The 25,498-nt window shown below is 40.2% G+C and overlaps 1 protein-coding gene across 1 annotated transcript in view; it reads left to right on the forward strand.

The window, feature by feature from the left end:
* The window catches only part of SLC2A13 (solute carrier family 2 member 13), a 138,363-nt gene that overhangs the window by 96,525 nt on the left and 16,340 nt on the right, over window positions 1-25,498 (forward strand). Inside the window, exons 6-7 of the mRNA XM_048933994.1 lie at window positions 3,951-4,071; window positions 13,012-13,137. Of these exons, the coding sequence (XP_048789951.1) occupies window positions 3,951-4,071; window positions 13,012-13,137 (247 nt within the window). The remainder of the gene's footprint in view (window positions 1-3,950; window positions 4,072-13,011; window positions 13,138-25,498) is intronic.

Consider the following 25,498-nt stretch of genomic DNA (forward strand, 5'->3'; position numbering starts at 1 on the left):
GAGAAAGCACATTCCTCACATCTTAAAAAAATGACCAAAAAAATCTCAGAGGGTTACCTTTATGTAGAATCACAGAACGGTTTGGATTGGGTTGGAAGGGACTTTAAAGCCCACCATCCCCAACCCCTGCTGTGGGCTGGCTGCCCCTCACCAGCTCAGGCTGCCCAGGGCCCCATCCAACCTGGCCCTGAGTGCCTGCAGGGATGGGGCACCCACAGCTCTATGGGCAGCTGTGCCACAGCCTCACTGCCCTCTGAGTAAAGAATTTCCTCCTAACATCTAACCTAAATCTCCCCTCTTTAATTTCAAAACTATTCCCCCTTGTCCTATCACTATCAGATTGTATACAGAATCAGCCTCCATCTTGTTTGTAAGCTTTGTTTAGATACTGAAAGGCTGTAGTGAGGTCTCCCCAGAGCCTTTTCTTCAGGATGAACAAAGGAGGACAATCACTTCCCTCTCCCTGCTGGCCACCTCTCTTGATGCAGCTCAGAATACTGTTGGCCTTTGGGGCTGCAAGCACACACTGTTGGCTTGTGTCCAGCTTTTTGTCCACCAGGACTTTCAAGTCCTTCTCCACAGGGTGGCTCTCAAGGAGTTCTTCTCCCAGTTTGTACGCATATCTGGGATTGCTCTGACCCAAGTGCATCACCTTGACCTTTGGATGACATCCTTTTATCAGCCCACCTTCGGATCTGTTAAACTGCTTTTCCTCTGTGGGTTCTTTTGTGTAGCCAGTATCACATCTTTCAGAGAAAAAAGCCCCAGCCCTGTACTGTTACCTGGCTCAATTCCGTTTTTCCTTTGATTATCTCTTTTGTTTTCTGTTTTTTTTTTCCCTGTGAAATACAATTCTAGCATTCTCCTGAAACTTGTTTTGTGGGCACTATCTCTCATTTATACTCTAATAGAATTCATTCTGTTTTTATGTATTTCTGTGTTATGCCATGACACCTCATATGTCTGGCCAGCCCTATGGAGGTTCACTGGTTGTTTGGAACCACCATACAGGTGTGATTACCATGTGGATTTTGTACACAATCACTGAACTCTTCTTTTTGGCTCTGGTTGATGTATTCAAAGGTTCTGAGATTGAATGTGGATAGTAATGTGTCTTGTAAAGCATATGAGTCATGGAACAGATGAGAGGATAGAAATAAGACACCAAATTAGCAAAGGAGAATAACGCAGTTAAGGGTTATTTGTTTATAGTATTTGGACATGAAGTCATTAGTAATGATATTTGTGTTCCTTGTTCTGTAGTTGGCGGCCCGCTGTCAGTCCTGCAGCTTCACTTGATCCATGCTGCATTCTCACTGTGCTCAGTATTGCACGGTCTCTGCTTAAGGAAAATATGGCAGCAATAATGACAGTAATGAAATCCCACATCATGTCTGTGCTATTTAGAATTTCTTGATACAAGTGTTGACAGACATTTAGGTAGTGGTGAGTATGATGTTCTTTTCTCAGCAAGTGGGCTAACATGATAATTACTAAATCAGCTGGTGGATTTGTTTTCAACAGTTACTTTTTTATCTCGGGTAAACTTCTGTATTACTGCTGTACTTCGGTTTATGGTTCTAAGGAAATCAATTTTCACATGGAGTTATTACACTGGGTGCTTTTCTTTGGGGAAAGCATGTGAGCCCCAGTACAGAATGAGAGTTGGACTGCTACCTCTGCCTGCTGCTGCAAGGCTGCTGGTTTTGTTTCTTTTTTTTGTAAAGGCTAATGGATTGGATGTTTTTGTGAAAAGATGGTCAGATTTTGATTAAACATCAACACACTCTTAGTTACTGATTCCTCTTAATTTCCCCTTCATGTATCTTGGCAAGGATTCTCCATCTTTCCTTTCCTCTGTGTATTTCTTTTCTCAACTTTATTCACTGTGAAATGTTGGAATTTTGAAGTGCAGTATCCCATTTTATTCGTGTTTTCCTTTCATTCCTTCAGAACCGGCAAACTGAAAGCATGGTGGTATTTGGGCATTTGACAACTTGTATTTTTGTTTGTAGCAGAATGGATCCAGAATATCTTCAAGATATTTATCCTTTTTTTTTCATCTCAGTTAATGGCATACTGCAATTGTATGTTTTAGTGAATCTTAAACAAACCTTCCACGGAATGACAACATATAATAAACTTAATCCACCAATTTTATAATTCAGTACTTCTCCAAAGAAATAAGACGTGCAGAGGTACTGTAATGCACATTTGTGTATTCAGTTAACTTGAAAGAAAGACATGACATATTTAGAATGAATATAAATAAGATTATGGGCCCTCTCTAAATATATTGGCTGTCTGGTTCATGGCATTTTGAAAGCTTAGTAAATACAGAAAGTACAGTAAATCTGGTACAATATTGCACCTGCCCAGAAAAATGGAATTATCAGCATAGCTGGTCGCCATAGCAGTACAAAGCCCAGTATAGAATAAATTCAAATTATGTTTTATGGTGGATAGTTGCTATCTCAAATATGCTTTGTGATTGAATTTACGATGTCAGTTGCCTCCATTCAGGTAACTGCGTTCCAGTAATCTTGAGTTCATGCATATTCATATCTATTAGCCATGGCTGCTGCACAGACATGTTAATGAATTACATTTTTATTATCTTGGTGCCTAAAATATTATTTATACTTCAGAAAAAAAAAAAATCCTATTCTTGAAGGATTTGCCTGCTAGAAAATTCTTGTTGAGAGAGAAAAAATTAAGAATCAAAAAGTAAAAATGGAGAATGTGTAATTGTTAAAGAGTGAGAAGAGTGACACATTAAGGTTTTCAATGCAGTGACATTTTTAAAGGTTAGCACAGGTGCGTTCTGTGAATTTCTATCATGTAGAGCAAGGGCTTGCTGAGGCATCTTCTTGAATATTTTTATTTGCCCTCAACCATTAAGCTGTGCCATTGCATACTTCAGAATGCACTACAGCCTTCCATTTGGAATGTGCTTTGGTGGTGCCTGAGTCAGTCTTTGTATGCTAAGGAAAATGTGATTAAACAATCAGTAACTAATCCACAAATAAAGTTGTAAGTAGTTCTGTATTTTTGGTCGTCTGTACATGATGGTCTATGGGACCTCTCAAAATACACCTACTTGTGTACTTGCTATTTATGTATGTGACAAAGAGTGCATTTTATTCAACGCAGAATTAAATGCCTCACCAAGTACCAAGATGTAAAGATTTCATTAGTCTGAGTTCAAGTTGGTTGCAATACTCAGTAATGGATTATACTGATGTCATTAAAATGATGCAGCACATGCTGTGTTTGTGTGTGACAAACAGCAAAGCTGCATAGAGCTCAGGCAATGACCTGTTTTACAAAGTAGGAATCTTGGGCGTGTACAAGAAATTTGTTGGAGCCAGGAGCAAAGAGGTGGAGGGGGCTCTTTCCTATCAGGTTTGTTACATGCAATCCTTGAAACAAGAAGTTCAGAAACTGCAGTTGGACATTTTGGTGGCATTCTATGAATAGTCAGATTTCTCTTGTTTGACAAAGGGAAGAGTAATTGATGGAAAAGCTGATGCTATTTTCTGTCTTCTGTCTTCAGGAAAGCCTGCAAGTCTGGGAATGGGAGGAAATGTGATGTAAACATTGCTTGTTAAATTTTACCTTTGCAGCACTTTTCAACACTGAAAAGAGTTTCTCTGTTCATTCAAGCAGCCTTCAATTACGCATATGACAAAAAAGTCTTGACCTATTAATTGAATATCTGGATGTTAAACCTGATTCACTTGACTTTAATGTCTAACCTAATTCAAGATGAAGATGTAGCATAAAGGGTATTCTTCTCAGGTTCTCATCACAGCTGCTCTGCGTAATGGCAAATGCCGTGTGCATAATAATTGGGCACCTTGCTTTCTGAAGCGTAGCCCAGTTCAATAGAGAATTATTTCATGTTTTCTGGAGAAAAGTATCACATTGTTCTTTATCTGTATTTTTAGGCACTGCTGTAGCACTCATTATCCTAGCTTCGGGATTTTTGCTGTCAGCTCAGGTCTCGCCAAGAGTCACACTTAATCCACCAGATCCTTCACATCAAAACTCTACCTGCACAAAATACAGGTGAGATTTCATGGTCTTTCTTGAAGACTTTTTTTTCCAGCTAGTTGGATTTTACAGCCTCGTGTGGGCAATGGATAAGTATTCACACACTCTAGTTTAAGGAATTAAGTAGGATACCTGAAGTTAAAATCTTTACTTCCCTCAATAGAGAAGAAAATTAGACTCTTTGTTTACATGCTGTGAATAATCCTGTGTAGTTTCTTGGATAAAGTAGAGCAGTTAAGCACCAGACTGCACACTTCAGATCCTCTTTGTTATATCAGACCTGCTGAAGTTCACAGTGGACACCAAGTTTGAAATATTTTAAAAATAATTTGCAAATATGGTTGCTGTTATTGTCTGCTTGTAGAGTCATCATCTGTAACAGCTATGAACTGTTCAAAAAGACTTGTTCCTTGCCTTTTGTTTTAGCAAACAAACAAACAACTTCCCAACAATTACAGACCAATTAACAGTTAAACCTGATTTTTTGACTTTTTATTCTGTAGTATATAAAACATTCCCAACTGTATGCAGTTGTGGTTTCAAATAAGATAATTTCTAAGGTATTATGAATGTGCCATTTTCTGTATTTTGTGTTTTCTTACTCATGTGAGTGACATTCACCAAATTGGCAGGCTGGTAAATGTCAGTGCTCTAATTGAGACAAAACTGGCTACGTGGCTGGAGAAATTCTTAAGTTCAAAACATGTTGTACATGTGTTGGTTATAGACATAAAACTGAGAAATGAATGGTAGTTTCTGGTCTCCTAGAGGTCTTGCTTAGAAATAAGGCTCAAGGCTTTTCGTATGCTACAGCAATGATTCTGAGGAACTGAAATTTCACAGGCTCATGTGGACAGGAAGGAAAGTGTTCAGATGAGTACACAGATGCCAATACTACCAGAGATGAGGATCACAACTTTCAAAAGCTGTGTTTCTACTTTTTTTCCCACTGCGATGTCAGCTATATTGCTATTTTTTAAATATGCCTATGCAGTTTTTTAGACTACAAGTAAACTAGTTAAAGAATGAAGAGGGGGAGAAGAGCTTTCAAATGCTCTCCTTTAAGAGTAAGATAATGTTAATAGCAAGATGTCAAAAGGATTTTCCTCAGACTTTGGTTAACTGTTTGGACAAGATGTCTGGAGACAGCTGATGCACCACTTGCAGAACTTGTTATTTGCTATCTGATGAAAGTAGGTGATTTTATAACCTGAAGCGGTGTAGAGATGTGCATATAAGAAATATGGGTAGTTCACATTCAGTATTGTGAGCACTTCTAGCTAAAAACGTGACCAAATAAAGCAAGTAATTCAAATAAAAGCACATTATTTAATGATTATTGGAATGCTTTAATCTGTTGTGATTTCTGACATAAAAAGAGCAAAAGCAGATATGATAATTCGAGGGATCTAGATAAGAGCAAGAAAATCAATGACATTTTCATATGGGTGTATTTTGAAAAAGAATGAGCTCTCAGACAAAACTGAACGTAGTGTTACATAGTGTAAAATGTAAAATACTGAGCAGTGTATGAGAGACCTTTAGGAGCTTTTATTTTCATCTTGTACCATAACTTTGGAAAGAGACACAAAAGCCAGGTGAGATGATACTAATATATGTAACAAATCATAGAATTAGGCTACAGCACCCACTCTTTAAACAGATTCAATAAAAAACAAGCATTTACATCGTGAGCGATGACTTTCACACACGTGTATAAAAATTCATATATTTGGGATATCAATTTTCCTGATTTAAAACATCCCCAAACTTCTTCAGAATAATGAATTTCAGTGTCCAGAATGGAAGTCAATGGCTGCTTGCTTCTGTCTCAGTACCAGAAGCCTCAAAATTCCAAGTGTTTTCAGCCCAGATAGCAGGAACTGCACAAAATGCTGCTCTCTTTTTTAGCATAGATCAAGGGAAGAAGAAACGATTTTAAAAAGCATTTCATCCCCAGTGATATCCCCAGTGCACCCTGGTTTCAGCATGTCTTTCTGCTGAGCTCTCGTAGCTATACAGAGGGCATATAGATTAATTTATTCCTTTACCTAGATTATTTTTGGAGTGGATGACATAGTATACACTGTATACACCTTGAAGAAGTGGCTGTTTGAGATACCAGTCAGCTGCTTTCTGTGTAAGTGAAATTAAATTTTAAAAAATGTTTGTGTCATGAGCAAGCAGATGGCATCCTCACCAATCAACCTGTTAGAAGATGGGAGTTAGTTTTTGTATGTCCCCTGCAAGGGTTTATTGCTGTTTTAATCCATATTTTGCTCACTTCAGTATAACTGCTGGTATCTCATCTTGCTTAGTATTGTACTTTGCAATCCTCTAATAGGTCTCAGGCACTTGTGGAAAACCAAAAGCCAGCAGGACTTCAGAAGATGAACACATAATGTCATGTCCCTGTGGTCACTGTAACCACTTTCAAACTGGCGTGCCTACACAAATGCAGCCAGCAGTCCTTCAGCTGGCATGGTGCAGGGCTTCTCCGGGGTGAGGTGCACTTTCCAGGATCTACACCGTTGTGCAGATTGGGTGCTTCATAGTGTAGGGGGACCCCCCCATATCACTTTTATTTATCTTTGCCAAAATGTGTTTGAAAGTTAAAACAACACCAGCAAAATTTATTTTGCTGACAGAGGTTTTGCTGATACGGTGCAGAGTAAAAGTGCTTTTTATGTTTGCAGATCTGCTGGGTTAAAATAAGCATGAGTGTCCATGATGGAAGCCTTAGAACTACTACAAATAGCCTGTTTGTTTGTTGTTCCCTTGATCTGTATTCCTCTGCACAGATTAATTCCTGCTGCTGGAAGAATAGCAATGAAGGTACAACAGACTGACAAATAAAGAGCACTGACAGCATTCTGAAAAATACACCCAGGGCTTGAATACAGTCTTTTGAAAGAGCTGTGCCCTGCAGACAGACACATGTTTTTTGCAGAATGCAAACCAATAAGGTGCTCTGCAAATATCAAGTAAAATATTTTCATGTGCTGTAGAGAAGTACAATATGATAGTGGAGCAACAGTCAAAAAATAATGCAAAAAAAAGTAAAAAAAAATCAAATGTAATCTTTACTCACAAGGTCATCATGGAGGCAGCACAAGTCCTGGCCATTGAAGGCCTCCACATCTCCTCACAGCTGTCTCACTGAGGAAAGGAAAGGGGAACATCTTCCTACGTACTGCCCTTAAATCAAATTTTATTTTCACACTCAGCCCAGGTAAGGCTGTGCAGGTGTTCACAGCGTGACCACGTCTCTTCTTTGATCTGAGTCTGTTCAACAGAATATGCAACAGAAATGCAATCTATTACTTACCTTCAAAGACAGAGAGAAGTTCAGAGGTAAATTCAGGAGTACAGAACAGCAGGATTCCAAAATCTGTCATTGAGAAAAGATGAGCAGGTGTCTCCTGCTGTTTTCTTGAATTCTCAAAGCTATAAAGATGTTCCCAGATTTATGGGGTCCTGCCTGCTTCTGAGAAGCAGTCAAGTCTAGGACAGGTGCAGTAGCTGGCTTCTGTCTTTTTCCAGTATTCAGCAAATCATAGGTGACCATCCCACTCCACCTTTCTTTGGGAAACTGACCCATTTGTGAACAAAGATCATTGTCCTGTGTCCTTGTGTTCTTGGCCTTTTTATCTTCCTCCAGTCAAGTGTCTCTTTTACTGTACTGCTTAAGATTTGATCAGCTGTACAAGGCATAATTGGAACTTGTTCTGCTTAAGAAATGCTGCTGTGTGAAAATGGTAAATTTGGGGTTGATCTCAAGCTGACCCTGAGGCTCATACTGTAGGGAAATGATACCTGTACAGAACTTCCTCAGGTTCCTTCCCAAGCTGGTTGTCTGCATAGTTTCAGTAAAACAATCTGGGCAGTGCCAGCTGGGCTGGGCTCACAAGGATTCCCTTGTTCTTCTTTGACTTTGTCATCCTCACATGGTTCGAGGTCCTGAGTTCAATGTATGCTTATACATCACTGAGCTGAAGGCTCCAACACTGAGTGCTGTTACACATTAATTATACTAGATAGGCAATAGGCAAAAATATGTACTTTCTTTATGAATTTTGCAAAAATGATTTATTGTGACCAGCCCTGAACTAAGACTGGTTATAGTGCTTTAAACAGCTTTAGTAAAAATAAAGTACATCCTCCATTAACCGAGTATTTAATATAAATAGAGCAAACTATTTATTTTTCTGAGTTAACTCATTAACACTGGGAGTTCAGGATCCTTCATAACGTCACTATACCTCAGAACCAGTATTTTTAAAAAAATATGATTCTTATTAAAGTATAAATTCAGGAAGAAAGATCATCTGAGCTGAGAGAGGATAGATCCTCACATATGCGCAGGTGAGATGCTCTGTGTGTGGCTCAGCATCCCAGCTCACCAGCTGCTGGCAGGCTGCTTCTGGCAGCGGGGGTGCAGCCACGAGGACCTAAGCACATCAGGTGTGTATATGCATTACCTCTCAGACTGTCAGCAGAGCCCAGCAAATAGCTTCTGTAGTTTAGTTTCTCGCAGTAGTGAAAAAATGCTTCCAAAGCCCTGCTGTGTTTTTCTCATTTGTGTTGAATATCCTATTTCCTGTGTCCCAGATATGGCAGCTTGAAGTAGTAGCTTGCAGTTTCCAAGGATTTAACTACTTAAAGTATCCCCCATGTTCTTTGCTCAGTGGTGTGTGATCAATCAGAATTTAATGATTGGCTTTTGGAAGCAACACAGGAATCATCAGAAGGATAAGGAAGTGCTTGTTTATGTGCCTGAGGTGCAGCGAGCCACATGCAAACAGCACTAGACCTTGAACCCAAGTTCAGGATTAGGAGAAGGAGTGGAGGGCAGCAGGCACTCAACACTGAAATTTCCTCTATGGAGAAGACCCAGTCTGTCAGGGCATGAGGAAAATGTCTTGCGTGTTGTGAGTGGATCAGATTTTCATAGTAATGTAGTTTTATAGCTGCAAAATGTGCAAGAGAAAGCTGAAAGTTCCTAAAAATGAGGCAGAAGTGAAAACTGATAAAATGTTTTGAAATTAACAATTGCAAATTTGAGGCGTGGCTAGAAGGAATGTAAACAGCTTGATAGAAAGAGTAGCAGTGCTTGCAGAACAAGAACACTGGACAAAGCTTTTTTACTACTGAATCACTCAAAAATTGGCATGGTACAGTTTGCAGCTCGAATTAAGAAACCCCTGAGAGCTGTAAGAAAGCTATACTTAGAAATACTTCTATCAATATTAAAACACAAAATGTAGTGACAATCCAAACGTAAGTATGGAGTACTCTAAACAGCAGAGGAAAGAAAAGTAGGGAGAAGCAATTGTCAACTTTTCCTTGGCATCTGGAGGACCATTTCAACAGGACAAAGATTTTATTTCACCTTCTTATGAGACCGCACCAGAGGCTTCTAAACTACACTGTTAGAAAGCAAGCAAGCTGTACTTTTGGTTCAGAAAAGGTGTGCACTGCCAGCTGATTCATTATACATCTAAATACTTCAAATCCTCTCTGGAAGAGGAAGGAATTGTCAACTTGTAAACTCAGGAAAAAAAAGTTAATAGGGCAGGCTGCATCCTGAAAGCTTGTGTGCTCAGCCTGACAGGAAACTGCTAGCTAGAGACCTCAAAGCTAGTGCTCTCAGGCTTTCAAAGCTTCAGATATTCCCATTTGGTCAGATGAAAAGAATGTAAGAGCTTGGGAAGCCTCCGCTGAGTTGGCACCATGAGAGTGGGGAATTACAAGTCTGGGGACAGGCAGCCTCCTAACTGTCCGTCAGCTTGTTGGAAAATGTGCTTTGATGGTGAAGCAGTGTCCCAGAAATCCCATTCCTTGGCTCTTCCCAATAAACAGAGGGGCCAGGATACTGAGACTTCTGTTTTGAGGGCTTCATTCAACTGAGCTGCAAAGAAGCAGGGACTTCTGGAGCCTTGCTTTCCTGATTCTCTACTTGTTGTTACTCTGTTAGGTAGGCTGAAGCACCTGAAGTCTTGCCTTCTTGTTGGCTTGCCTAGGATCCAGCTGTGAGGGCACTAGGTGCACTGCAGAACCTTCCTGCTGCCTGGCTTCATCAAAATCAAATAATCTCTGCCAGATATTTCAATCCTGACAAACTGACATCTCACTGACAACATTCTGTCTGGGAATTTTCTGCTAGCTCTTCATAAAGGAGCCCGTTTCCAAGACGCTACCTTGTAACCTTAGCGTGGAAATCAATATGTCCTGATGAAGTGCAGGAAATGCATTTCCTTTTTATAATTGGATGCAAATATCCTTCTTAACATAGACATCCTGATGTATTCTGGGATGGAGCTTTCAATGCTATAACTGGACTGCAGTGTGTATATGAATACGTGGCAGCATTTCTATTTTCTATCTCATTATTCTGACATACAGTTGGGTATATCTGGGTAGGGCTGATAAGAAGGTACATTTGAGGACAAGGAGGAGATCAGTAGTCGATAGTTAGATGTCAGTAAGCACTGTATTGTACATTTCTTTTCCTGATTCATTGTGCTTCCTGATTTGTCTGCATCACTGTGAGCATGTATGCAAGAACATGGGCTCAAGTTTGAATTGTTTAAACATTTCTATTTAGCAAACAATAATAGGGCTGAAGTGAAGAAGAGCGTAAGCCTGAAACTAACACATATTTTACATCTACGTTAATTTTTGGATTGTTAATCTGTTATGACTAACAATAATCTCTGACTTTTGACATCACTTGAAATCCAGCAGCCTTTATCATGCTGAATGGCAACTGCAGGACACAGTTATGCACACTCATAAAGCCTGAGGATAGATGAAGTCATTAATAATCAGATTTTTATTTTTTCTGAACCAGTGGATGAAGAAGGAGTAATTAATGAGATAGGTTCTGCTTCAGGACTGACAGCCATACCCAACTCTGCATATATTTATATGGAGTTATCTGTAGAGCAAGCTCAGTAGGACAGAATAAAGAGTTTAGTTTTGCCATTCATATTGTGTGTGGATTTTTGTGAGGATGCTGAGGTAGGTGATGAAGTGTTCCATCCCTGTTCCATCCTTCACAGGGAGCACCACAGGGATGATCCATCATTGTGTATCACTGTCATTCCTGTGTGCTCTTGTGCTGTTCTGCCTGGTGCTGTGTACTGGGCTGTATTTCTGCTTGAGGTAAAACCCACGAAAAATAGATCTAGAGAACTTTCTATCCTGTAATGCTCCTGCGAGAACTCCTGCATATAACTTACATTTTAATGTGCCATATTTTCCACCTGATGTTCATGTTAAATAGAATTCACATATATTTGACTTGAAAATCCACCACTGCATTGGATAGCACATGGTGTTTGGAGGTAGCAGCCTTCTGTGCCAGGAAGCCAGGCTGAGTTGGAGCAGGAGTCTTTATAGAAATTTATTTTGTTAAAAAAATGCTTTGATATACAACGTATCTGAAGTGGATGGCGTTCTGTGGTTTGAAAATCATATGCTAGCACCCTGTGTGACATCATAGGATGTCATTTTTTCCATTACACCTACTAATGAAAGTAGGTGTATTTAGTATTTAGTTATTTTGTAATTGTTGTTACATACCTGAACATTTGTGATTTATAAAAAATATAGAATATTTAATCTAAAATATATATATAACATAAAAAAATTAATCTGCTATCTTCTGTTTCTGTTCTGTTTTGATTGCTGTCCATTGCTGTGATTAACAAAATGCAACTAACTTCAGCTAATGTAATATTGAAGTGTTCCTTTCAAGGCTTATAATTGCAGAGCTGTATTCTTTTTACCTATATACGCAAGAGAGGAAAGAAATCTTTACTGCTAAGAGTTGAGAAATTATTAAAAAAAAAAAAGCCAGATGTTGAAACCTGAATTTGAGCTCTCAGTTATGCAAGAGGAAGGTGTACATTTAGTTTATCAAGAGCAGACAGTCTGGAAATTCTGCAGTCATTTGGTAATTTAGAAAGCCTGCAGTAACAAAGAGTACATGGTGCTGAAACTTCAGAGAAGTATAAAAGTGCCTACTTCAAATAAATGCATTGGTTTCAGTGCTCTCCCAGACGTTTTGCCAAGTATCATACAAACTCACCTTATTATACTGCTTTTATATCACTACACCCTCATAAGGAAAGTTAGAATAACTCAATGGTAAACGTGCTTTCGGATTTTTAAAATCCTTATAATCTACGTTACTGAATTAGATTTTGGAACTTTGTTATCCAGTCACTTTTACATTTGCTAATTACAGCGTAGTAGTTTTAGCAGATTATTTCTTCATTCACGGAGTCGTTGCTATGATAAAGAGTCTGGAAAAGTTTGCAGCCTTGTCACTTGAATCACTCTCAAGAATGCATTGACCAAACTTTGCCTCAATGTGAGCATTTCTTGCTCTGTAAGAATCCCAAGGAAATCTGAGATATATTTATGAAGCTGGCAAATATGATACACAGGGACGATCGAAAGAGCAGTGCTCGCCACAGTAAAGGGCAGATGGGATAGTTTGGGGTGCTGGATGCCTCTATATGGATTGGCTCCACTGACACATTTACTCTGCCTAGAACTCATTGCCTGAGTTCTCATGTGGAGATATAATTTCAGATGGACTCCCAAATCCATATGTGCCGAAATCCTGGATTGATTATCAACTGTATGATACACAGTTCTTTCTATTCAACCACCATCTATCTCTGTTTTTAAATTCACAGTTGATTTAATAGGAAAATTCTCAAGATTCAAGATTTGCAAGTAGTCTTGCCCTTTGCCGAAATGTCATGCAGATGAAGGAGAAAGTTATTTGTATTCCCTTTAGGGCCATTTCTATTATCTTGTCTTCAGCACTGACAACTTGATTATGTGCATCCCAAGAATGATTAGACAATGCTGTTGCCTTTGACAGTTACAAGTAAATAAAGTGTTGCTTAAGTAATTCTTTCTTTCTCTCTCTTTCAGTTACTGTAATGGATGTATGTTAGATCCGGACTGTGGTCTCTGCTACAAACTGAATAAATCAAGTGTTGTTGAGTCCTCATGCATCCCTGTTGACAAACATTCGACGATGAAAGCCGCTTGGGGCAGGTATGTTGCTTTTCAAGATCTTCTGATCTTATGCTGTTCTTGTGGCACACGTGCAGTCAAGAACACTTTCTCTTTTAGATAGAAGCTTACTCTAGGATCTTCTGAAAGAAAAAAAGCACTGTAAATAAATGGGCAATTACATTCTAACAAACGTCCTAAATAAAAGCATTTATGCCAGTGGGTTCTGCATGTTCTGCCAGTTTTGCCATGGCAAAAGTATATCAGCAATTAGTTAAATTAACTTTCCCCAGAGGTCTTCATTTGTTCAAGGTGGCATATTCCCTAAATACACATTTCTACCCCCTGAATTAATTTTCTTTTTAAGTACTTTGATTAAGAAACATTTTTATTATTGACTTAATGAGGAAACCTTGTTGCTGAAGAATCTAAAATGGTAAAAATCTGAAAAGTTCAAATTGCCCAAAGCATGGTTTGCAGCTACGTTTCTGTTTTCCTGTGCTTAACATGGGAACATGATGTACATTGCACTTACCATGTAAAAATGTGTGAATTCAGTGATTTCACTGAATTCCCAGTGTAACTGCAGAATACCCACTGATGTGCAAAATACATCACACCTCTTTTTCTTAAGCAGCACAGATTCCTGGTGAAATCACAGCACTTCCCAAGTTTGCTGAAGTATTGACTGTTCTTAAAGAATGACTTCAAGAGATGGAATAAAGTCCTGGAATGGCTTTATCAACACTTCTAAAACCATCAGGGCTAGGCTTACACTGAAGAATGGTTCAGTGGCACAAGAGAATCACTGCTGATAAGTGTGTAATTGCTGCTGATAAAACCTTCTTGCCATTCCTTATCTCTGCCACCAGCACACTATAAACATACTTGGAAAATATGCAGAAGTTTGTGTGGAGGTTTGGTGTTTTTTTGTTTGCATGTATTTCTCAGAAATTAAATCCAAACGGGTAGCAAGTCATACTGGACAGAGTTTGGAAGATATGAAGGTATCAGCGAATCATAAAGTGATTTAAAATGACTGTAAAACTGTCCTCCTTTTGATTTCAGCACTGTTAGGGTGTTATGCCTAGTGGCTCATTCCAGATGCAGAAAGAAGCCTTCATATTCTGTCAACATTCATCTCATTTATACTGTCATTTTAAGTACTATTCTTTACTTAGCAAAATCATAAAAGCACATGGTAACATATAAATGGAAACATAAATTTGTAAGGTATAATTGGTAGATAAACTTTATTTGATAGTCTTATTATACAGCACGTGGAAATGTAGGTATCAGTAATCCTTTTACATTTGTGATTTAGTCTCACAGAGCACTCCTTGTTGTACAGCCTACTGGAGCAAATTAGACAAGAAAAAAATATTTCAAGTTCAAACTGCAGAATACAGTATTTATATACTATACTGTACAATAGTTTCATAGCACAGTGAGCCTGTTCAAAATCTTTAAATCAAAAACTCAAGTTTTAAATTTGTTATATTGATATTCATTAGAGTGAATTTCCTGCCTTAAGAAAGAAATCCAATGAAATAACTACATTTCTTTTTCCAAAGATTATGTGTGCATCCTCATGTCTAGTGTTTAATTCATTAAGTTCTAATCTTGTCTCCACCTGGTCTGCATAATCAGGAAGTTTTCTACAATCTGGTCATTCAAGCTGTAGACTGCCAGGTGCTGCCTTCTGTTACACATCCTGTGGGACTGGCATGTATCTCCCCTCCTCCTCCCACATACATCTCACATAATGGTTTGGAAGGAATAACCATAGAATTCTGGCTTCTGATGATTCACATCATAGACTTCTTACCTCTGGTTCCTCAAATGCTGAGTCTGCTTCACAGCAGAACTAGTCCCACAGAGAGGATTTCCTCTCCAAGAGGACTGTTGTGGTGAAACCTGTATAGTTACATTTCCAGTTGTTCAGTGTGGCAGGAGCCATCTGTATCATTCTGCCATTGTAGGGAGGATGGGTGCCTAAGGGAGACCAACCGCACTAGTGAAGAAGTTACAGCTGTGCTGTAACTGCAATCCCCTTGTTCCACAAAGTTATGTTGTCACAGGCTAGATTTACAGCAACAAGGACTTAACAAATATATGATATTTTTACAATGAGAAACTAGTTTAATAGCTTAAAAGACAATTTTGTGAGTTGTGAATATCCTCTAAATGCATCCATCACACACAGCCTCTTTGTAACTTGTTTTGATGGTTTAATGCCATCCAGTATTGGCTGAATGGGTTTAAGGTTCTTAAAACCTCTAGGATTAATTTTAGCCATTTTTTTTTGGCAGCAATTTTGCTTAGGGGAGAAAGAATACACAGGCTATATTATCTGGGATCTGCTGGACCTCAGTTTGTTCGGGCAGCAGTGCTGGCCATCTTCCATGATGCTGGAGCTTCAGAAAAACGGCTTCTGCTGTGCTTGCATTGATTGTGCCATGTGGTGTTTCTGCACTGCTGTGCTCTTGTCTTCTTTATGCTTTTTTTGCTGGAAAGATGTGAGCTGCAGACATGGAGGAGTGCATACGGTCACATCACACAATGTGCGTGCAGCCACATATCTCTGCAGCCATCATAACCCCAGCAGCTCTGCCATGTGTATCTATTTGTGATGCATAGCCTGCCAGCCAGGTGAGCGGTGCTATGAGGCACCAGGAGAGATCTTGTCATACTTCTTTTACAGCTCACCACAACCTCATGAGCTGACAGAGAAACCCTTCCTTTTTCTATGTTTATAGCTCTGCACTGCTCTTTACAGTTGATCCCAAGGTACTTTGATAACACTGACCTAACAGGCAATGTTTTGGCTGTTATCTAAAAATACAGTAATACATTTTCATTTGCAAGAGGTTTCCCCAGTGCGAGCTTTGTATACTAGACACTACTTTTTTTTTTTTTTTTTTTGCTAATCATATTTATCCAGTTACAGTGTGTTCTAAATTGAGAAGTTATAGCGAAGGGAGGGGAGAGAGCAGAGATTTTGGTCTCCAGTGGTTGCCAGGAAGGCTGTTTGTGTTGCTGTGGTTGTCATAGGAACCTAGGCAGACAATTAAACCGTCCAAATGTTTTTCTAGAAGAATATAGCATTTTGGTTCCTTTTGAATATAGGGAACTTTGCAGCCAGCAGTGGCCCCAGGAGATGGAGAATGCCATGGAAATAGTGCAAGAATAATTTAGACCAAATCCAAGTCCAGCCTAAGAGCAGTGCAGGTAATGCACAATGGGTACACTTGTAAGATCATTCGCATAAGACAAAGAAAATAGATTGTTTTTGTTATTAATCAGTTGCATAAGCCTGACTCTAATACTGGGAAAACACGCAGAAGAGCATCTTGTCTATCATGCTGGCACAGCCAGTGCCTCGCAGCCCACGGTGTTGCTGAACTGGCTAACAAACAGCAGCTGGCATGCAAACCACGCTGCCTCCAGCTCTGCCCAGGGACAAGTAAAAGATGGCTTCAAGACAGCAAGTGAGTGTTCTTAAATTATTCATTTTGTTACAAAAGAAGAAGAGCAGTGTCTTCTCTTGCAGTGCATTATGAGAGTTCTCTGTTGGAATTCTGTTTTCCAAGGCCTGTGAAAGTTTTGTAGCTGGCAGTTCTATTCTCTTCATGAACACGGAATTATAAAATCCCCACAAAGCTGATAAAAAACGTTATCTCGGTTCTACAGATGGGAATGCAGTGGGAAAATTCCAATACGCAGCTTGGGTGGCATTGGGCAGAGTCAGTATTTGGTCAGTGCCGAATGTGGAGGCAGCTGCTTTCAGTTTTGCACTTCTGCAGTGTAACTGAAAACCCACTCCTTCCCCACAACTGCAGTTTCTACCCCAGTGCTCTCAGAAACCTTGAAATATCTCTCCATGTAATTACAATAACCCTGAAGGCCAGCCAACAGTACTCTAGAAAAAACTTTAAATTGCATTAGTAATCTTACAGTTGAACGAATAACTGTGGAAGGAAAGGAGGTACTAATAGCACCTTGATGTGACATTAACCCTGATATGGGAATATTGTAGGTCCCCAGCAGGCCCACCCCTGTGAGCTAAATGGCTCTCATGAGCAACTCTGAGCAATCTCCTTCTGGGGAGAAAGATGCTGATTTTATACAGTAGACAATAATGAAGAAATAATAGCATCATTGCAGATTAGAGGCAAGTCTAGAAGCCATCCTGTCCACAGAATTAGCTGGCAGGTCTCCACAATCCCCCGAGGAGGAGGACTGGTAGCAGAAATCTATAAAGGAGAAGAGCTAAGTGATTTGCTTTCTTCTGCCATTTTTAACTTCATCAAGGAACATCTTTTTTGTCACGGGAGTTTAATGGCTGATGGAGAATTGTAGGATCACAGAACATTGTGAGTTGGTAGTGACCCACGAGGATTGTTGAGTCCCGCTCCTGGCTCCACACAGCACCACCCAAAAATCAAATCGTATTTCTGATAGCACCGAACTCTTGCTGGATGAACTCCAGCAACTCGGGACCGCGCCCTGGGCAGCCCGTTCCGTGCCCACCGCCCCCTGGTGCAGAGCCTTTCCCGAGCCCCTTTTCCCGCCCCTCCCCTGACGCAGCTCCATGCCGTTCCCTCGGGCCCTGCCGCTGTCACACAGAGCACAGCTCAGCGCTGCCCCTCCGCTCCCTGTGAGGAGCTGCAGCCATCAGGCCTCCCCTCAGCTCCTCTGCTCTGGGCTGAGCAAACACAGGGAGCAGATCTTCTCCTCACACTCTAGACCCTTCCCCATCTTTGTTGCTGTCCTTTGGATGCCTTCTAATAGTTTTATGTCCTTAAAGCGTGCTGCCCAAAACTGCTCCCAGTGCTGAAGGTGAGGCAGTACCAGAGCAGGACAGTCCCTTCCCTTCATGGAATAGCAGTGCTGTAAACTGCAGTAAACTGGTTTTATTCAACAAACATGGCTACAATTACTTCTAGATTTAGACTTCCAGCAGCCCAATAGAGCATTCACAGAATATTCCTAACTTGAAGTTAGTGTAAAAGTTTACATGCTTAGAAGGCAGAGAAGCAGACAAGTATGTAATCTCAAAAGATTAAAAAAAAAACAAAACAAACATACACCATTGTTATTAATGCGTGGGAAGCCAACAAACCTTCTTGTGAATGTAAAGCAGCATTCCACTCTCCAAGGGCATTTGGTACGAAGGTGGAAGGAAGCAGAGCTCCCCTTTTGCAAAGTCATTTGCTGTCTGATGGCTGCTGCTCTCTTGAGCACTTCCTCTCAGGTTGAAAGTGTGCCTGCAGATGCTGCATGTCACTGTGCCTGGTGCTTGTGTCCATCAGAGTTTGTGTTACTGTAGCTTAAAGTTCTGGACAAAGTTGGGTTTAAATCACGCATTATAGATTCATCAACCACTGCACTCCCTCTCCCAGTTGCATGAGAATTCCCACCACAGGAATCTGCCTTGCGGCCTCAGCATCCAAGCTTGGATGCTAAATAGATTCCAGCATTTACAAAAAATGAGAAGTTTGTTAGCTGGGTTCTCAGACAATGGCCTGATTTGTGTCCAGTGGGGGATGTGCCGGTGTCTGTCACATCCTTGTAAGTATTCCAGAGAATTTTAAATCCACACTGTGCTTCCTGTTGTCTAATCCATAGCAGATGAAGCTGTTAGAAGTTACTAGAATACTTTTTTCTTGGTAGAGACATTAGTTTTTTTCTAGAAATGTTGGGTTCTGTTTGCTGCTTATAAGTAGAGCCATGAATTCCTTATGTTTGTCTTGCAAGTCAGTCTCTTTGAACATGCTGTTGCAGTGCCAAGTACATGTGTAAAAGTTGCTGTGACTGCTTTATTAATACAAATAAATGTGTGTGTCCTCCAGTCATTGGAGCCTGAGAACCTGTTGTCAGTGCATGGCAGGACACAGAGATACAAAGCCTGCCTGTGCCCACCGGCTGGCACCAGCCTGCACTCCAAGAATGAAGAACTCCTCTGTCCGTATGTCCACATGTCATATGTCCATTACTTGTTCCGAGATGTAGGAAGAATTTTATTACTGAAATCACTATCTGGAATCTTTCTACAAGGACTCTATGGAAAAGTGTTACTAAATTCACCAATTAGAAGATAAACTAGTATTTCTTTTATTAAGTATTCTGATTGATAAAGATGATGCGTAGAACTGTCTCACATTTGTGATGCAGAAGTGTAGCAGGGAGAATAAATGTATTTTGCAAACTGGCTAGATGTACAGAATATTTACATCTGTGCATACGTAGGCATCACTTAGAAGAGTTGCTGTTATTCATAGCAAAATTTATTTCTAAACTATGCTAATTGTTTACTGAATTGGAATATTTATGACTACGCTGGGAACCGTAACACAGAATCTCCCCTCTCCCTCCAGTTATCATTTAGGAAGGAGAAACAGAATGTTTGCAGTTTCAAATACGATTTAATTCTGATTACATTCGCCACTTGCCCATGAGGATGGAAACCTGGGCCAGCAGGGAGCTCACAGTGCTCCTTGTCCTCTTTGATTAGGAGGACATCCTTCAGTGTAATAACGTCTAATATAAGGTAGTGAGGTGTGTGGAAACAGAAATGAATGAGAGCTCTGAAACTGATTACAGTCTTTGTCAGCGTAAAATCTAAGAACTGGGTCTTTCCTGAGAGGTGGATATTAGCATAATCACCGGGTTATATGGCACGCAGAGGTGTGATTCTTGAGAGAGGGGAGGTGGAGGACGAACTTCAGAAACCCTGTGTTCATATTTTAATGCTGATGGGTAAGGGCAAGTGGGAAGAACAGAAGGACAGAGTGATGCGGAGTATTGTGTCAGCCACAGATGAAGCCTGTGCTCTTGGCGACGCAGAAGTAAGTAGCAAAATGAGTGCAGTTTTAATGTTCTGATCCTTTCAGCCACTCTTTCCCCTCAAATTCTTGAGACGTCATGTATTTTAGATCTCTTAAAATGGAGTTACTATGTGGTGGGACTGATAACTTTAATCAGATCTCTTTAAACTTTTAAAAAGATGGTACTTAATTTGTGCTACTTTAATTTTTGGAGGTGCAATTTTGTTGAAACTGTAATAGAAGATGGAGTCTCTTGATTCTTTTTAATATGCAGGGTGGATTTTATGATTTCTGACTGAATCTAATGCCTGAACAATTAATGTTCTTTACGTATCGTGTCTGTATCTTAGGCCTCAGATAATAAGCAGAGCAACATGGTAATCTGAACTGAAACTGTTTTTGTTCCTTTAGAGTAATTAGTTGGGAATTACTGTTTTATTAGAGCAATACTTATTGGAGCTATATTACTACGGTTCTAACTCATCACATCTACTCAACCAATGGCAAATTCTGGATGAAAGGAGGACAAAACATATGCCTAGTCAGTTTTGTTGTGAATATGTTCAGATCCTGGAAATGTTTAGTTTATATACTGAAGACAATGTATTTATTGGAGACATCCAGCACAAAGTAGGATTTATAAGCAGATCTGCTTAGTTTGAAATGTCATTTGTACATCTGTTCTCATCTCTGGAATTGAACCCCACTTCCAGATCTTAGTCTGCATTACTATTCATAAAGGCATTCTGAAAGAGAATAATGAAGAGACAGATCCTGACATCTGTTTGGGATAGTTGCTGTAAGAGCTACTTCAAATGGTACAGCACTGAGGTAACTGGAATGGAAGAGTAAAGGTGGCCCTTGAGCTAAAGCATTCCCAGGTGCTGTCTGATGTCATTACAAAATGTGTTACAGTGATTTCAATGGAGAAATGTTATCTGGGATGGGACTAGAGGAAAATAATCGTTTCCCACTTAAAAAGCTTCTGGTTCACAAAGGAGGTAGCTAGGAAAGGAAAGAAAAAGAATGCCGACATAAATGAGAGAATTGCCTGTCTCTTGTCAAGGTGCTTAGAGTGGGTGGACAACTCCTGCAGCTGCTTTCTCACTCTTACAAAATGTGCATCGCAGAAAAGTCTTTCATTACCCATAGAGGTCTGCTGCTAATTAGCTTCTGCAGCTGCTCGTCTTTTTAGGGACAGATGGGAAAGCCTCTGCCTCTCCCTCCCACCTCTCCTGGGAGCACTGTGGAGCTGCTGCTGGGAGCGGGCTGGGAATTTCCCCATTCCCTGGGAGCCGGTGCAACAGGGATTGCTTCCTGTTCTGGAGCCCGTGCATTTTGATTTCTGAGAAAGGAGAAGGGACAGTAAAGACTTTTCATGTATAATTCACTACTGATTCTGAATTTCAGATTGAAATAAAAATCCTCGTTGAAAACTGCCTCAGCAGATTTTTTAGGTTCTTACACTTTCAAAGGATTAATAAATAGAAATTTCCCTTCCTGTTCCCATTCTCTTAAAAAGTCTTCTAAAGATGGATGTTCCTGGGGATTTGTATTGATAAAGGACGTTCAGCAGAGTCAAACCCAGTTCTACTTGCAGAAGTTTGTACCTTTACCAGCATCGATAGCCCGTATTTTCACAGAATCACAGAATCACAGAATTGTTGGGGTTGGAAGAGACCTCCAGAGATCATCGAGTCCAACCCCCCTGCCAAAGTAGGTTCCCTACACATCAAGTGGGTTGCATCATTACCCACTTTCTTTTCCATAACAAGTAATTATTCAGTAATGGTGTCATTTAATAAAGTGAAGTAGTGATATCTTCCCTTCCTAAAAGGATTAAAGATTTTTCAGAGTATTTTTGTTTGTCTGTTTATGTTTCCTTCTGGAGAGAAAATAAATTAGCACATTTCTGCATTAGAACTGTGGAGTAATTCTGTATGATTAATGAGTTTTAATTTGTATGAATTATTGTGTGCACTGTCTGCATGTGTGGTCCATTTCCTTGAGGACGGAGACAATAACATCAGTCCTTCAGCAGTACAAGACGAGCTAGAATTATTGATTCATTTCCTTTAAAGCCATGACCTTATTTTAACCCAACGTTCCTGTTAATACAGCTCAGAAGTGGGCAGCCTGTGAGGGATGGGGTGTGCTGCTGAACTGTGGCACATGGGGCACTTCTGGCATGTGGGTTGTATGGACTTTGTTCTCTGTGGTTTAGTGAGGAGTGCTGATGATAGGCAGACAGTTGGACGGGATGATCTTGTAGGTCTTTTCCAACCTTGGTGATGCTATGATTCTGTGATTTCTCTGCCGCCTGTGGTTCCGTTTGAGTATTTAGTTCTTAAAACCTGGGCTTCAGGTGATGCATATTCCCATTTAGCACATTTTCTTGGTAAAGTAACTGTTTTAAAAAGCACACTACGTTGTCCAAGATTTCGTGCTTTGAGTTTCCTGTAATAATGAAAGCCTTGGTATGTGACGTTTACTAATATCATAAGCTGGAGATAATGTAACCTTTCATCATTTCTGTATTTTATAAAATGCCCTGCGTTTGCCATAGGTGTTGTGCCTGCGCTCACAGGTCAAAGCAGAGTGATGCTGTATGCTGAGCGATTGCTCTCACAAATCTAGTGTGAAATAATTGCTCTTTATAAGCGGTCTTCGGACATTTTAAAAATCTCTTTGGGGCTCCATTTGCAGTCCCCAAATTAATGATTTCCAGAGCATTTACCAGGACTGAAAGCTGAGGAATTGTTCTTAATCATAGAATTACTCAGGCTGGGAAAGACCTTAAAGATCATCGAGTCCAACCACATACCACATACAACCTAACCATACTACCCTAACTAACAACCCTCCTCTAAGTCATGTCCCCGAGCACCACATCCAGATGGTTTTTAAACACATCCAGGGATGACGACTCAACCACCTCCCTGGGGAGCTCAACAACCCTTTCTGTAAAGAAATGTTTCCTGATATCCACACTAAAATGACCCTGGCACAACTTAAGGCCATTTCCCCTTGTTCTGACACCAGTGAGAAGAGACCAACCCCACTCTCGCTGTAAGCACTTTTCAGGTAGTTGAAGAGAGCAGTAAGGTCTCCCCTCAGCCTCCTTTTCCCCAGAATAAACAGCCCCAGTTCCTTCAGTTCTCCTTAGAGTTCTATCAATTTCATGGACACCCTCCCCATAGCCTCTGCTTTTACCTTCTGAAGCTGCATTTTCTCTTTAGGGCAAAGACACTGCCACCTACTGGAATCAGGGAAAAGCTTGTTCCACAGTGTATTTTAGAAAATGATCCACAAGTCTCAGATTTAGATGGATTTTGATTGTAATGGCAGACATTGCTGCTGATGGTAGCTAAATTGTAATACCTGTATCTAATTTACAGTAACAGAAATTGAGTGTAACAGCTCTGTACTGTGGCTGGAAGTTGGATAAACTGGAACAATTAACATAAAATATATCTGTGTATATATCAATAGCTAGAAATGAAATAGGGAAGGTGCTAAAAAGGCATGCGCATACAGACAGTACTGATAACGTGCTTTGCGCTCTTTGTTCTCACCGTTCTTCAAATCAGATTCAACAAAAGAGCAAACTCAGAAGAGTGTTTTTACCCATTTGCTTTCCTTTGGATTTCAGCAAAACTTCAGACAGACAAAATTTTGTTCTCTCTTAACTTCCAGCTGAAACATGAATGTGAGTCTGAGGTTCTACGAGCCGTATGGAAACCATTTTCTGCACAGGGTCACTTCTGCAGGCTGTAAGATGCAGCGACAGCTGGGCAGTTCAGGCAGGATGAAGTGGTGTTGGGATTGCAGCGGTGTGCCTGCAGCAGCAGGGCTGGCACAGGGCCACCCGCCTGGCACTTGTGCTGCAGTTCACCTGGCTGGGACTTCAGGACTGAAACTTTGAAAGTATTTCATTTGGATTAAGAATTGAATCTGTAACACTTGCCATTCCATGCCACGTCTGTAGCTCAGCATTTCCCATCCGTGGGCTCACAGTAGGATTTTTTTTGTATTATATTTAATTACATGCTATTCTCTACAAACTTGGTGACTGATCAGAAACAATAGAATTATTTCTGTGTTTTTTTGTTTTTGGGTTGTTTTTTTTTTTTTTGATTGCTTAATGGAATATTTGGAAGCATATGGAAAAACAAAATGATAACACTGCAATAGAACCTGTTTCATTTGGAGGTGAGTTTGCAGTCAATACCTCTGCTAAGTCACCATCACCCTAAGTTACATCAGCGTCCTGGCTTCCTGTGTCTTTGGTCTTAGCATTACCTTTGGCAACTCTAACTGAAGTGGTGCCTTTCAGATGTTGCTGACGTTTGGGCAGTGTGTGAACAGCACAGTGCATAAGAGTGAAAGTTACTTCTAAGTGTAAGACCAAGAAGTATGGATAGAATTTGTCTTACTCAACTTCTGATGTCAAAGGTATCAGCCTCCATCTCTCTTGTAGTTCCTTGGCTAATGGAGTAAAAGATGCTGGTCCATATGGTTCCTTCTTTGCAGCTGACTTAGCCTGTATTTTATGGAATAGACTGTTCCATCATGCCAGCAATTCTTGCACGTTATTCTGTTAATATTTTGAAGGGAAAGTTTTAAGAGGATATTCACATCGCTTTTGATATTTTTATTAAAATTAAATTATAACCCTTGTGAACAGAGATCAAAAACCCGTCTTCTCTCCCTCCTCTCTTCTAAAATCTGGGCTGTGCCCTGCTCTCAGCACTTGCAGCGCAGATCGCTGAGGCAGCCTGTCTTCATAGGAAGTAAGAAAGAGGGGCTGCTGGCCGCCTTCAGGGTCTGCTGGCTGCCATTGAGGGAAACTAATGCTTCTGCAACAAATACACAGCTGGTTCATATTTGCCTTGTAACCAGGAGAACTTTAAAATGCTAATTAAATGTAAAATCAGATTAAAAAAATAATCAGATGAGATTAAACATTGCGTAGAGATTTACTTGATAGTGAATTTGCATGCAATTCTACAATGCTAAATTTGACATCCTTATCCACAGACCAATTTATTTCCACAATTTAATTATTAAATATTAATGGTGCAAAGTGATACAATTGGAAAGACTAAATGCTTTAACTTCTGGAAGCAGAAATCAGGAATTATTGAGCTCTTTGACCCAATTTCTATCAGTAATTCCATGTGGAGCTTTTTCCATATTCCCTCCACTTCCAGAAACATATAAAACCAGTACATATTGGCTCCAGGCTGCCTCCACACCTTTCTGCTCTTCTAGTGCACGGACAGCTTTGTGCTTCTGTTATTAATGCTAAAAATTGTGTCTAGTCAGTGATTGTTATGTCTAAAATTTGTGAAATACCAGCAACAAAGTATCTGGGTTCCGCACTGTGGTTGTAAGAACCCCATCCAGCAGTACACATCTGGGGAAGAGTGGCTGGAAAGATGCTCAGCAGAATTGGACCTGGGAGTGCTGGTTGGCAGCTGGCTGAATGAGAGCCACCATTGTGGCCAGGCGGCCAAAGAGGCCAACAGCGTGCTGAGCTGCATCAGAAGTGGTGCGGCAGCAGGACTGGG

The sequence above is a fragment of the Lagopus muta genome, chromosome 1 (genome assembly GCF_023343835.1).
Source record: "Lagopus muta isolate bLagMut1 chromosome 1, bLagMut1 primary, whole genome shotgun sequence".
Classification (NCBI taxonomy): Eukaryota; Metazoa; Chordata; class Aves; order Galliformes; family Phasianidae; genus Lagopus; species Lagopus muta.